At 33.8% G+C, this 15,173-nt stretch overlaps 1 protein-coding gene across 1 annotated transcript; it reads left to right on the forward strand.

Annotated features, from left to right (window-relative positions):
* Positions 1-7,240: 7,240 nt before the first annotated feature.
* LOC104114275 (putative MO25-like protein At5g47540) lies at positions 7,241-14,352 on the forward strand. The gene is made up of 11 exons (XM_009624679.4): positions 7,241-7,578; positions 8,142-8,303; positions 8,484-8,602; positions 9,978-10,052; positions 10,260-10,353; positions 10,797-10,856; positions 11,640-11,708; positions 12,498-12,596; positions 13,812-13,856; positions 13,944-14,046; positions 14,134-14,352. The coding sequence occupies exons 1-11, from the start codon at positions 7,459-7,461 to the stop codon at positions 14,208-14,210; spliced, it is 1,023 nt and encodes a 340-aa protein (XP_009622974.1). The 5' UTR covers positions 7,241-7,458; the 3' UTR covers positions 14,211-14,352.
* Positions 14,353-15,173: the final 821 nt, after the last annotated feature.

Consider the following 15,173-nt stretch of genomic DNA (forward strand, 5'->3'; position numbering starts at 1 on the left):
TATAATTTACACACAATGGAAAAATTAAACAGTTTGAATCCCACAGTTGTCTTGTGATCACTGTTGGCTACATAAAGAAGGTTCAATTGAGCCAAGAGTAATCACAAGAAGACTCGATCGATCAATTAAAAGATAATTTAAAAATAAGACTCGGTTAGTAGTTAGTATTGCTGAGAGAAAACAATTGGGGAGTCAACTAATTGGTTATAGATGCAAAAAAAAAAAAAAATAACAATCATATATAGTCTGGAAAAAAGAAGAAAAATAAAGTTTAGAAGTTCAAAATTTTCGTATCTTGAATGAAACTTATTCGAGACATAAAGTACTCCTACTTATTTTTCCTCTCAAGATGACAAAATACATTTTCTTTTTAGTTTCATAATAACAAGAAACTCGTGACAGATTCATTATTGAAAAAAGTTAAACTAATTTGTCTTTATTGCTAGTTTCTTTAATACTCACAAGAAAGACATAATGTGTATGTGTGTGTGGGGTAATTAAATTATTAATTTTAATAATATTAATTATTATAGGACTAGTGTAAAGATCCCATTATTATATGACATTTTTGAACAATTTATACTTAGTACTTTGGCATAGGCTAGCTGCTTTAAATTCATTAAATGGAGGAAGCAAGCATCTTTATTTTTAATTAGTACTTCCTCCGATGAAGTGATTTTTTTTGACTCTTTTCACACATTAAATTTTTTATCTTTTAACATTAATTAACAATAAAATTGACTAAATTAACCTTAATATGCTCATTGGAAATATAACAAATTACTTTCAGGATATCAAATATTGTGGACCATAAACAAAATAAAAAATCACTTAAAATTGGAATAATATCTACGACGACTTGGCACTTATCTGCAGCAAATGATTGTATGTTCATATATTCATTTTATCCTAATATTAATTTCTCTTTTCCTTCATCGCACTCCCTTTAATTATGGATCTATTGCTAGTTTAGACAATACAACAAAGTAAATTTGTCTTTTTAAGCGCAAAGTCAGCTTGGTAGGAAAAGGACATACAGTTGCTTCACGTGAAGAAGTGTCCATTTATACTCATAGGATTTCATATTTAAAATGTTGAGTTCAATTGCAACCTATATAAGCTTTATATTAGAAATGTTGAGACGCCAATAAAGTTTTTATTTGAGGGAGAAAAGAAGATTATGACTTCACTATATGAATACTAAGTAATATTCCCTCCGTTTCAATTTATGTGAACCCATTTGACTGGGCACGAAGTTTAAGAAAAGAGAAAAGATTTTTGAACTTGTGGTGTAGAATGAAGTACATATATTTTGTGTGGCTATAAATCATTGCATAAAGGTAAATTATTTCCAAATAAGGAAAGATGTCATTCTTTTTGGCACGGACTAAAAAAGAAATAAGTTAACATAAATTAAAACAGAGGGAGTAATAGCATGACACCTCGAATTCGGTATGAGAATTTTTTGTATAATTTTTTCTCTCAAAATATTAAATTATGTATCGAGAGATTAATTTGAGATAAGGGGTACTTTTGATTTTTTCTTATCAATCCGGAGTTCAGTTTAGCATCACACACTTTTTTGCATCCCCGGTTGATTAGATTAACTTTTCATGTCCAATGTCTTGACCTAACAATTAAGGAAATATATTGAAATTGTTATAAAATAAAAGCAACTTAGTAAAACATGAACAAGACATGTTGTTATGAAATAAAAGCAATTTAGTAAAACATGAATAAGAAATGGAGATAGAGAGAAGGAAGAGATTTTCTTCTTCAATTGTGTGTATTTTCCTATCTATTACAAGGCCTTTATATAGGCATGAAAAGTGAAGAAAAATATGTCATTGAATATGTCATTAAGCATTTGAGAAGATCATGGAGGAAGAGTAGACATCCACCATAATTTGATTTTTCTTATAACACTCCCCTTGGATGTCCATAGATAATGTGCCTCGTTTAAACCTTATTAGAAAAAAAGCCCTATGGGAAAAAAAATCCTAGTGAGGGAAAAAGAGTACACATATTTAGAAATACGCCTTTTGGTTGCCTCGTTAAAAACCTTGCAAGGAAAACCCAGTGGGACAAAACCTTGTAAGGAAAAAAGAGTACAACGCGTATTAACTCCCCCTGATGAGAGCATCAATTCACATCCTTGAGCCTTCGCATCCCAATCTTGTACACTAGTTTCTTGAAGGTTGACGTCGGTAGAGATTTGGTGAACAAATCAGCTATATTATCACCTGAACGGATCTGTTGCACATTGATATCACCATTCTTTTGAAGATCATGTGTAAAAAATAACTTTGGTAAAATGTGCTTTGTTCTATCCCATTTTATGAATCCTCCCTTCAACTGGAATATGCATGTTGCATTATCTTCATACAAAATTATGGGTGGTTTGTCACACTTCAAACCATATTTGTTTTGAATAAGGTGTATTATAGATCTCAACCATACATATTCTCGACTTGCTTCATGAATAGCAATTATCTCATCATGATTAGATGAAGTAGTCACGATTGATTGCTTAGTCAATCTCCAAGATATGACAGTGCCTCCATATGTAAACACATAGCCTGTTTGAGATCGAACCTTTTGTGGGTCATATAAATACCCAGCATCGGCATAACCAACAAGATCGGGACTGCAATCATTTTCATAAAATAATCCCATACCGATAGTCCCTTTTAGATATCGCAATATGTGTTTGATTCCATTCCAATGTCTCATTGTAGGAGCAGAGCTATATCTTGTTAAGACATTAACTGAAAAAGTTGTGTCAGACCTTGTAATGTTAGAAAGATACATTAGTGCACCAATTGCACTAAGATATGGTACGTCGGGACCAAGAAGCTCTTCATTATTTTCATGAGGTCGGAATGGATGTGCTTTATCCATATAAAATTGCTTTAAAATTATTTTAGTGTATGTTGATTGATGGACAAAAATTTCATCTTTCATATACTCAATTTGTAGACCAAGACAAAATTTTGTCTTTCCAAGATTTCATTACAAATTCTTTCTTTAGATAGTCTACTACTTTAGGAAGCTCTACTGCTTTAGGAAGCTCCCTAAGAGTTCCAATGATATTTAAATCATCAACATACACGGTGATTATAACAAATTTAGATCCAGATCTTTTTATAAAGACACAAGGACAAATTGAATCATTCGTGTCCCCTTCTTTCAACAAGTACTCACTCAGGTGATTATACCACATGTGCCCTAATTGTTTCAATCCGTATAAGGATTTTTGAAGTTTTATTTAATAAATTACTTGGAAACCTTAATATGCTTCAGAACAATTTAAATCCTTCAATGATTTCCATTATACGCATATCACGTTTTTCTTGTATTGCCAGATTAAAACCTGAAATGGTGGCATCTACCACAGGAGAATATGTCTCTATATAATCAATGCCAGGATATTTGCAAATCTTCTTGTGACACAAGTCGTCTTTATGTCTATCGACTTGACCTTCTTCTTTTTTTCGCACAAGAACACATTTATACCTCAACTGGCTTTATACTTTCAGGTGTTGGGACTATCCGTCCAACTTCATATTTTTCATGTGAAATCAATTTTTATTGTGTATTTTTCATTTGGCCAATTATTTATTTGTCCAAATTTCATGACAGATTTGAGCTCAAGATCCTTGTCAATATTAATAATATTGAGCGCTACATTATATTAACAATATCGTCGACGATCATTTTATATCGGTTCTACTATTATTCAATAAATACATAACTTATTGAGATCTCTTTATCTTATTATTTTCAGGTACCTGAGCCTCTCCCATGAGGTCTTATGAAGTGTTATGTCGTGGTGCTCTTCTAGAGCACTTGCCTCCTTATTATGACCATCTTGAACATTTGCTCCTCTCCTTCTTCAAGGAGTTTTATCTTTGAAACCGATTAGTCTATTATGATTTATGCATGCCATGGACTCTATTCATTATGGACTTTATTTTATTTGGAATATTAGCAGCTAAATATGACATTTAGCTTTGGGTCAGCAAATACGCCCGGCAATATTTTGCAAATGAATTATCACTTGAACTTCAAGTTCATATTTTCTCGTACGAGGATCTCGATGTACTCATAATAATTCATTACATGCATTACTTTTTCAGCTGCCCATTTTCTCCCCCTATTGTTGGGATCACCAACACATATCCCTAGCCTTATTTGGGGATCCATCTTTGTGCACTGTGGTGAAACAATTAAATCATATAGCACATTCATATTTCTAGATGGAAATTATTTGGTTCCTGACCCTGAACCGATTGTGATAGGGAAAACTTATCATAACTTGGCTAGATGCTTACAAGTGCTGTTGTATATTAAATAATACATCAAATACCAAATTTTATTTTGGCAATTTTGTTCTCATAACCAATGGTTTAGATATAATTGGAGGCATACAATTTCTACTAAACCCACTTGGATTTAAACCAGTATTATCAAGATAAATCATCATAATTTATATTCTGGAACTGTGCTCTAATAATTTGAGCAATCAATCTTGCAAAAGCCAAACTACAAATTGATAACAAATGCACATGTGACCATAAAATAGATGCATCTATGAAAATCATATAATAGTAAACGGTCCACATGGAAGGTGACTGGGCCCATATATATATCACCTTTTATTCATTCCAGAAATCAAGGGATTCAATCCCTAACCTTAACTGATATATCATGAGAATAAGCAGTACAAGAGAATTCTTGAAGAATTTTATATTTCTTCAATATATGCCAATGTAATTCTCAATTAATTTTTTCGCATCATAATTGAACCGAGATGGTCAACCGGTCATGCCAACTAATATTTATTTCAGTAAACCTCTAGTTTACTTGTGGCTTGTGATTGAATCATCATGCTTATATTTGTGTAGTACAAATAAAAAAAAAGTCAGGTAACCTTTCATATTTACCCGGTATGATTATAGTAATATAAAGATATTCAATCTTCTTTTCATTTATAGTTTCAATATGCCAACCACTTTGGCTAATATATTTGTAAATCAAAATATTTCTTTTGAGACTTACTACAATATTAATGTTATGAACAATTTTATTCATCCGGGTAATAACAAATTAGTTCTTTCAGATCTCTTAACTGTTTTTGTACTACAAGATCTTTTGTCACACCATCCATATAATGAATGTCTCCTTCACAAAGAGAATCATATCATAATAATTGTAATGTTCAAAATCATTACAAGCAAAATAATTTTTTTGCTTTAATTTTGCTTTTAATAACTTTCATAAGGCATGACAAAATATATTTTGGCGTATCATATGCATGCGACCAATGATATATTTATGTAACTACACAATAATATTCATTATCTTTCTTTATCTCAAACCTCCCTTAGAGGTGAGTTGTAGTATTTATCCAATTATGCACAAGTACATTATTATGCATAATCTTTATCATATATATATATATATATTTTCACATTCACTTTCAGGAATGAGTATGCAATCTCAATGTTTATCACAAGTCACATTCTCTTCAAAAAATTTCTCCCTTTTTATAATTACCATAGTGATAACTATTATTATTTTGGCCTTTCGCACGCCCACATTCATTGGTCAACCACTTGTCTTTATTTAGACTTATCATGCACGGCTATCACATTCATTTCAAGAATGGAGCAAATCAAGTGGGACAAGCTTCATGCTTTTTCATGAAAATTACATTATTTTTCTTTAGTTATTATTATTATCAACATGTTGCATTAGGACTCAAACCCAATGCCTTACCCATATTAAGGCATGCTAGGTCATAATGCGTTGGAACTTGAATCCAACGTCTTTTCATCAACATAGTGCGTTGGGACATGAACCCATTATCTTACCCTCAAACTTTGGCATAATGGGCCAAAATTCACTAGCACTCGCACTCGAGCCTTTAAAATATTATTAGTTCATAATTATAGGCATAAGTAAATTAACTTTCAAGAAGACATATATAACTATTTTAATCTTGAAACAGTTCCTCTGCAACAAAAATGCTAGTTAGGATATATGCCATTTTGTTTTCAAATGATACAATCACTTTTACATTTTAATAAATTAATTAGGGGAAAGGTGCAGATAACCTATAACCACTTATATTTCAAAGATTATAAGAACTTCACCAAAAAAATCCAATACGGAGGAATGAGCCTTATGTTTCCAGCAAAAATATTTAAGGCTTAATGCATAACTGTGACTATTATAAATTATAACTATAATGAGTTTATATTAATTGTATATTCGAATGCCAAATTTGCAAGGTACTGTAAAATCGCCTACATATTTGATAATTTTGCTTTCAATGAAATACATCATGTGATGGTAAAAATATTATTACTAAATTACCTTAATAATTATCTATCATAGTATGTAAAAGGTTAGAACATATATATACGTTAGAATATTATCTTTGTCCTATAAGAGATGTAGCAAATAAAGACATACCTTTCCAGTTCTTTATTTCACTGGATACAATTGAAAAAAATATTTTTACTAAACACTGTACATAAAGTTAATGCAAAGATATGAAAATATGAATGGGTTTAGATGGATGTAAAACTTATCTTTGTATTATTATCCAAGACATTTTTCATTGTACTTCATCTCATTGCCTGCTTATAACTTACATAGTCTTGACATAGAAGATTATGAAATGAGCAATTCGTGCTGATAACGTGTTATAAAATAAAAGCAACTTAGTAAAACATAAACAAGACATGTTGTTATGAAATAAAAATAATTTAGTAAAACATGAACAAGAAATGGAGATAGAGAGAAGGAAGATATTTTTTTCTTCAATTGTGTGTATTTTCCTATCTATTACAAGGCCTTTATATAGGCATGAAAAGTGAAGAAAAATATGTCATTGAATATGTCATTAAGCATAGAAATATGTCAATGAATATGTCATTAAGCATTTGAGAAGATCATGGAGGAAGAGTAGACATCCACCATAATTTGATTTTTCTTATAACAGAGATACATTTATCAACTTTTGAACTTGATTTATTCTTAATTAATCGAAAAAGAAGGTTTTAGTTTAACTCTGAAAATAAAAAAAATTGGTCGAAAATAATTTAATTGGGCGCGAACATAAATTACTAATTGAATTGATGCACCTCGAATGCCCAATGATTAAATCAAAAGAAAAAAGATAAACTAATGTAATAATATTAAATATTAAATTCACACTTTACTTCCACTTGCTAAAACAAATGTTAGATCCGTGATAATTTCAGGGTGGTGGCCCCCCCAATAATTCAACTGAAAATAGGAATCTGCTGGACACGCGGTACAGGAGCTGCGGTGCACAGAGCCACGGAACCAATCGTGGTCCACAGGCTCTGGTCTCCGGCAGCTACACCACCTTTGTATTTACCGGCGAATAGCATCGGCGCCGGAGACAACAAGCCGCCGGCGAAAATGAAAGGTTTATTCAAATCAAAGCCTAAAACTCCTGTTGAACTTGTTCGCCAAACACGTGATCTCCTTATGTACGCACAACGTAATTCTGATACTCGCGAGAGCAAGCGAGAGGAAAAGGTTAGAATTCAATGTCGTTTTGTTAGCTCAATTTTAGATCTGGATTGTTTTCCTTTTAATTAAGTTCAGTTGTTACTTTAATTTACCTTGGATACTTAATGTTTTAGAAATTCAATGTATCAATGTAACTATGACTTGATCCCGAATTTTTTCTTGTTGGTTAAATGTAATGAAACTGGGTGGATAAAAGTCACTTAGTCTACTTGCTAGTTGTACTGGGATTTTAAAGTTATATGAACTGATATATAAAATTAGTAACCATGCTATTAAACAGAGTTAAGCAATTGCCTTTTTAAATAACATGATTGCACACCGTCAGTGCACACAACTTAACTTAACTGTTTTCAAATTTGTATCATCCTTTGGCTTGGTTCTATCTTTAGTTTTTGGAGTACTACATTGAGCTCATCTTTTACTCATATCACCAGTAACAATGTCATTAATATGAATTTCATTAGAAGAATAAGGAATGGCCATGTTTAATACGGTTTCTGATTGAATATACATACACCAATTGGCTGTAAATTTGACTTGGCTACTTCTTTCCTTATCCAAATATGCAGATGATGGAGTTAGGCAAGTCAATTCGGGACTTAAAGTCTATTCTCTATGGGAATGGTCAATCAGAACCTGTCTCTGAGGCTTGTTCTCAGCTGACTCAAGAATTCTTTAGAGAAAACACACTACGGCTGCTGATTAATTGTGTTCCGAAATTGAATTTAGAGGTAATACTTACCGTTCCTTTGAATTGTATCAACTGGTGGTTCTCTGGTGTATTCTCTGCGGTTTCACTGGGTGTGATTTGATTTTGGTGTTGGGCTTTGATGTTTATTATCCCTATTACGTTGTAAGATCTTGCTTCCATCCTCTTGTCTTCCTGTTACAAGGAGATTTTTTTTTTTCAGGCTCGTAAAGATGCTACTCAAGTAGTTGCAAATCTGCAGAGACAGCAGGTTCAATCACGGTTGATTGCTTGTGATTACTTGGAAGCAAACATTGATCTGATGGATATATTAGTATCAGGGTAAGTAGTGGAAAAAAAAGAGGTTTACAAATGTGGTGACATGTTATTATCATTTGTCGTATTGCATTATCGAATTGCTTCATGTTTATGAGGTTTAAAATTGTTTAAATTGTTTTTGGGCTTTTCTTTTCTAATGCACATTGCTGATCCCTATCCATGGGCACGCTAGATCAAATTATCTGAACGACAGAATCTTCAGAGTTCTTCTTGCATGTTCTTATTAGACATATATTTTGTCATTTAACTTTGTGTGAACTGTTATGTTTAATTGTGTACCCCATTTCTCCTGAAACACTTTGGGCCATCTCGAAGTATTGACAAGATACTAAGAGACTAATTTCAAGAGCTGATCAATTTAACTACAAATCTGACATTTTCTTTATATAAACCAACTTCGCATATGCCCTTGCAAATTGCAATTAATTTGAATGGTTTATTCTATATTCTCAATTATTACATGTCAATCATAGCAATTCATTTGAGAAAGCATAAGACAGAGTACCAAAATAGTTCCTTTGGTCAGAGAAGAAAATATTTCATACTAAATATATAGATGCCATAAAGGATATGCATGAAAGAGCTGTCACTAGTGTGAGAACATTAGTAGGAGATACAAAGGAGTTTCCTGTAACCGTGATTTACATTAAGAATAGGCGTTGGGCCCATACTTGTTTACCCTAGTTATGGATGTTCTAACTAATAAAATACAATATGAGGTCCATGATTTATGCTATTTGCTGAGGATCTTTTACTAATTGGTCAAACCAACAAGGGACTGAAGTAGACTAAACGTATCTGCAAGTTTAGTCAGCATAAGAACAGTAAAGTTAAAGTGAGATCAGACGGGATTGTGGTCCGTAAACACAAACCATTCAGATATTTAGGCTCGACATTCTGGGAGAACGGTACGATAAATGTATATGTTATACATAGAATCAAAACTGGATGGCTGAAATGGAGACATGCTACCAGGGTGCTATGTAAGAGACGGAGGCTTACCAAAGTGAAAGATATGTTATATAGAATAGTTATAAGATGAACAATATTATATAGGATTCAATGTATAATATCGCCGGAGATGAGCTTAATGGAGCTACATGGTCATTAAGAATTCATATAGGGACCCAACTGTTTGGGGTTTGAGGCGTTGTTGTTGTAACCAAAGTAACTTTCTTGATTCACGTGTCTAGTCAAGTTTTTTCACCTAAAAGTGGGACTGAGGTAGTTTTTTGTGTCATTTTTACAAGCCTTGGTTGGATAGCTTGTTCTAGGAAATCCTTTTCCGGGGAACAAAAAGATGTTTTTGAAGATCATTTTGTAATCTCTTGGCTATTGGTATATGGATTTCCAATAATTCTTTTTCCATGTCATTTAGGTATGAAAACACAGATATGGCTTTGCATTATGGTACAATGCTGAGGGAATGCATTCGACACCAGAGTGTTGCAAGGTGAGGCACATGAACTTATCTGGATTTTGCTTTTGACTCTTGTCAAATATGTATATCCTTTGAATCGACTGGTAATAGAAAATTCATTTATCTGATCTATGAGCTACTTAATTAGCTTTCTTTTTGCCATTCTGAATTTCTGAGTGTGTAATGGTGCTACTGCTGGATCTGTTTTTTGAGAACATATATACATGCTTCTGTTGTTAGGTATGTCTTGGAATCGGAGCACATGAAGAAGTTTTTTGATTATATCCAGCTGCCAAATTTTGACATTGCTGCTGATGCCGCTGCAACTTTCAAGGTTGGGTGCTTTTAATTATGTTAATGGAATGAATATCTGATAGATAATCTTTGTTCCCCGAAAATATTCTATTGTCATCTCAATGGCTACTTAAGCAAATATGCCATCAGTGTTATTCCCTATTGTACAAGCAAACCTCTTAACAAAAGAAGGAAAAAGAAGCTAATTTGCTACTCCACATGACAGCCTTGGCTGTCCATGGTGTGGTTAGCTTGCTTATCAAACCAAATGATTGGGGCTCCATAATAACTGCAGTAAGAACTTGCTGCATTAATTCCTAGTGAAATTCAGCGGATTGGTGGTGCTATGATCATTCTCCAAAGCTTATTCTGGTTCCTGCACATTTATTATGGCTCTGAAACAGAAACTTCTGCTCTTTCCTAAGAGTTGCTTATCATGCCTACTATGGCATTATCCTGATTCAGTTGCAATTTTCATTGCAGGAACTCTTGACGAGGCACAAATCAACAGTAGCTGAGTTTCTTTCGAAGAATTATGACTGGGTAATATATTTAATATTTTTGCCTAATTACTTATTATTGTAGACATTGAAGTAAATTGTTTGAACCATAGTTATCAGGAGTTCTCTCTGAACTTGTTGCTGCTTGTATGTTAGTTGTACACATGCAAGCTTTTTGTGTGAACTATATTTAAAAGTTTTTCTATGGAAACTTGTTGCTTCTTGCAAATTTGATTTTTGGAACTATGCTCTCAAGATACTTCAACACCTTCCGTTGTTGATTCTATTATGTTCTTTGTGCCAATGAAATGATTCTCATAGTACTGATGGAGCACTCAGTTTATGCACTTTTTACCTTTATTTCTTGGGACTTCATGACTATCAGGCTTTACTTTATTATCTTAGAAACTTTTGCTTTCACCCGATGGTGCCTCTTGAGACCCCTTTCCATAATCAACAAAGGGAAAATTGTGACATGTTAATGGAAAGAGAAGTATTAAGAACCTCAGAGTTCGTTCTTGTTGCTGCCTTTTTTCTTTCATCCAGGTTTATGTGGTTGAGGGAAGGGATGGATGGATCAACTGTAATTATCTGGATAGGGTTAAGGAGGATTTGGTGCCAGCTATGTCAATTTTCAGTGTTTTGATTTGCACTACTTGGGCTTTAATGATTGATACATAAATGTGGTCAAAATATATCTGGATGATAGTTATTTTTTTTACTTCTAATAGTTTTTTCCAGTATACTTGTTGGATTTTCTCATCACTTACTGTTGCTTCAAATAATTTATTATGATGAACTTATTCTCTGCTGGTTTCACTTTCAGTTCTTTGCCGAGTATAACTCAAAACTGCTCGAGTCCAGTAATTACATCACCAGAAGGCAAGCTATCAAGGTAAGGGACGCCTTTCCTCTTCTTATGGACAACTTCTGCTGAATAATATACTTCCGGAAAAAATTCTGTTCCCTTGGAAAATTTCTCACGTCTTTTGCAAAGTATCTCAGTGGAATCGAGTACATGGTAGGTCATAAATGCTTGATGTACATTTTATACCTCAAGCCCTCGTCATATTACATAGATACTCGATCCCTTATATGCTGATCCTCATTTTGTTAAAAGAGTTGTTCTTGCGTCTTCCTTTACTCAGGGCTATGTTTTTGCAGTTAACATCATAATTCCTTTAGGAGATACATTTATATGTACCTTTTGGGCTGGGGTTAGCAGGAGTCCTCTTTCCATGATGAAAGAAGGGAAGAGGAGGAATTTCATCAACAAAAAAAAAATAATTAAAATTTCATCAAAAAAGAAGGGAAATTAAGGGGCTTGGATAATAAAAAATTGAATGAAATTCGTGTATTCAGAATTAAGCAGTTTTATTATTTCACTAGAATGGATGAGATTCATTCTGTTGATTGACGGGAAGCAGAACCTTACGACTTTGAGGAGAAATTTCCAGCAGTCAGCTTTTTGTCATTTATTCAAGCTCATGTCATTTCTTTCTGCCTGAAATTCATACTGTTATACATCACCAGTAGGTCGTTATAATTCTGGAGTCTTTCTTCAGTTCCTTCGGACAGTGACTCTTTCCAATTTATGTTCAGGCAGTTGTGACTTGTAGCCTGATGGAGATCTCTTTTGGTTGTTTTCTTTTCATATTTAAAGATGTTTGTTTTACTGTTGCAGCTGTTGGGAGATATCCTGCTTGACCGCTCAAATTCTGCAGTAATGACGCGTTATGTTAGTTCAAGAGACAACTTAAGGATCCTTATGAATCTTCTCAGGGTATTAAGCTATATTTGGTCGTATCATTCTTATTTCAGCCTTATCTTCCTGACTGTCATTCTACTCTCTTCTTTAATCTTGTATTCTCTTGAAGTTTCTGTTCGTGCAGTTAATTATATTCTCTTCCAATGTTGTGGGTGGTGGGGGCTTTACAATATTAATCATGAAACCGTTGCTGCAATTCAAGTTTATTGTTAGACAAAACTAGAGTTAAGGGTGCCATTTGGGCAGGTAACTTGGACAGGTCAGCATTGAGCTAATTCAGTACAAGAACGGTATACAGTGACACTCCACGCATACTAGGGGTCAACTTTGGGTTAGTCCACTATGGATAACTAGCCTAGAAGTGCCTTTGTACTTTTTGAATAAATTACAACTGCACTGCAATTCCTAACTAGTTATGGTCGGCTATATGAACCCCTTATATTTCGAAAATAAAAAACCAAAAAAAATTAACTAAATAAAAAAGACACCATTATAACTTAAAATCAATTTTTGGATAATGGCGGTGTCAATGTCCGGTTGCGAGCGCCTTGACTAATCCACCGGTCTCCTGTTACCTCCAACAGAGGTTTCGTGATAACTATGCCCGCCAGTATTTAGACAGATGAGAAGAATCACCTAGTTTTTTGCTGTTACTGGGATTTGAGCCCTGGTCTCCCATGGTATTCCAGCTTCATTGCCCTCTCAAGTAGAAAGCCTATCATAGAATATGGGAAACTGTAAAATACTAATTAGTTAAGAAAGCAACAGTCTGAACGAGTAAATCTTGTGTTAAAGTTTGGCAGTTGATATTCTGCTTCACCGCACCAGTTTATGTTTTTGTGTGTGATAAGTCCATCTCAACCCAATGGACAAATTGTTAACTTGTGAAATGAGTAAAATTAGATGGACCACTCTTTGCTTAGCACAACTAGACTTGAAGTTGATTTTATCACTCACTCACGTGAACAGTATCAAATTGCCAACCTAAACAGGAACCACGACTACCAGCGTGGCACAATGAATTGTTCGAGTCAACGTGTGGTTTTGGAGTGATTAAAAGTTGACCTTTTAAAACATGCATAAAGATTTGCTGGGGCAGAGTGGTATGTTTTACAAGGATAGAGAAAGTTGTGCGGCTCCTTTCCCCATCACTTTAGCTGATGACCTTATCAAATTATCTTCTTGAATTGCTGTCAAGTTTTGTTGATTGCTTGATTACTCCTTTTGCAGGAGTCAAGCAAGAGTATCCAGATAGAAGCATTCCATGTTTTCAAGGTATTCTCTATTGATTTGACATTTTTTACCATGTCTGCTGATTGTTTCATTAGCAGCGGCTTTTTCTCTTACTTTCAAGTTCTGCAGTTATTTGCTGCAAACCAGAACAAGCCTCCAGATATTGTTAGCATCCTTGTCGCTAACAGAAGCAAGCTCCTGCGCCTCTTTGCTGATTTTAAGACTGACAAAGGTACGTACACAGTAAATATCGATTAAGAATAGGTACTGCACAATAAATATGAAGAATGCCTCACAATTTTCCTAACTTTATCTGCAGAGGATGAGCAGTTTGAGGCTGACAAAACGCAGGTTGTCAAAGAAATTGCAGCTCTTGAAACCAAGGAACTCTCTTGAACTCAGACTAGTTAGTTCCTCAACTATCAGGTGATGTTGTTGTATGTGTAAATGAAAGATGGTGTTTTTCTCACTGAACGATATTTTACTGAATTATTAGTCTTAATTCTTGAAATTATTATTTAAACTTCACCTTCTTTTTCGTGGTTGTTTGTCATTTGTCCTTGTTCCTGATCGCCATGATTTATCCAAGAACTTATCAGAGTCTGCTGCTCCTCTTTGAAGGATTTGGAGAGTATAAGAGTCTGTTCTGGTTCCTGATCTTCTTGGTCTATCCCTATACATATGCGCGTATTAGCTATTCTAGATTTAATACCGCCAGTCAAATATTGCACAAGTTATACAGAGTTTAATATCGCCAACCAAACATTGATTGAGTTAGCTATGCTGATATTTTTTTCCTTAAGCAGCCACCTGAATATTATAGTACTATGTATGCATTATTATTGTGAGATCATTTTCATTTATGCGACCAACCAAACAATCTATGATGCATAGATTTGATGATAAAAAGGTAAAAAGTAAAGTATTATCTTTTGTACAAAAAAGGTATTTAACTTAACATATAGAGGGAGAAATACGTCTATTTGCAGATTACACATAGTTTTGTTAAAAAGTACGAAAGCAACAAAGTTTGCGTAATGAAACTTGGTTTGTGTAATTTTTCCGAATGCATAACGAGATGAGGTAGGTGTCAACCACCCTTCCTTTTCTCCCTTTTTCTTCAAAAATTTAATCTACTTAGACTGATGTAAGCAATCTCAAAGGGAGATATCTGACCTGGTGCTACTCATCTTGATCTTTATTATATAAAGATGCGAGGTCGCGAAAACTTTGGAATAAGGAACAAAGCCTGTTTGTAATTGAAGGGGTAGGAACTATAATATTTTGGACTGAGCTATTTCCTATTAGAATCCGGGAAATTGTACCCAATAACCTTGAAAATGGATGATCTTGATTTTT

The sequence above is a fragment of the Nicotiana tomentosiformis genome, chromosome 5 (genome assembly GCF_000390325.3).
Source record: "Nicotiana tomentosiformis chromosome 5, ASM39032v3, whole genome shotgun sequence".
In the NCBI taxonomy this organism is placed as follows: Eukaryota; Viridiplantae; Streptophyta; class Magnoliopsida; order Solanales; family Solanaceae; genus Nicotiana; species Nicotiana tomentosiformis.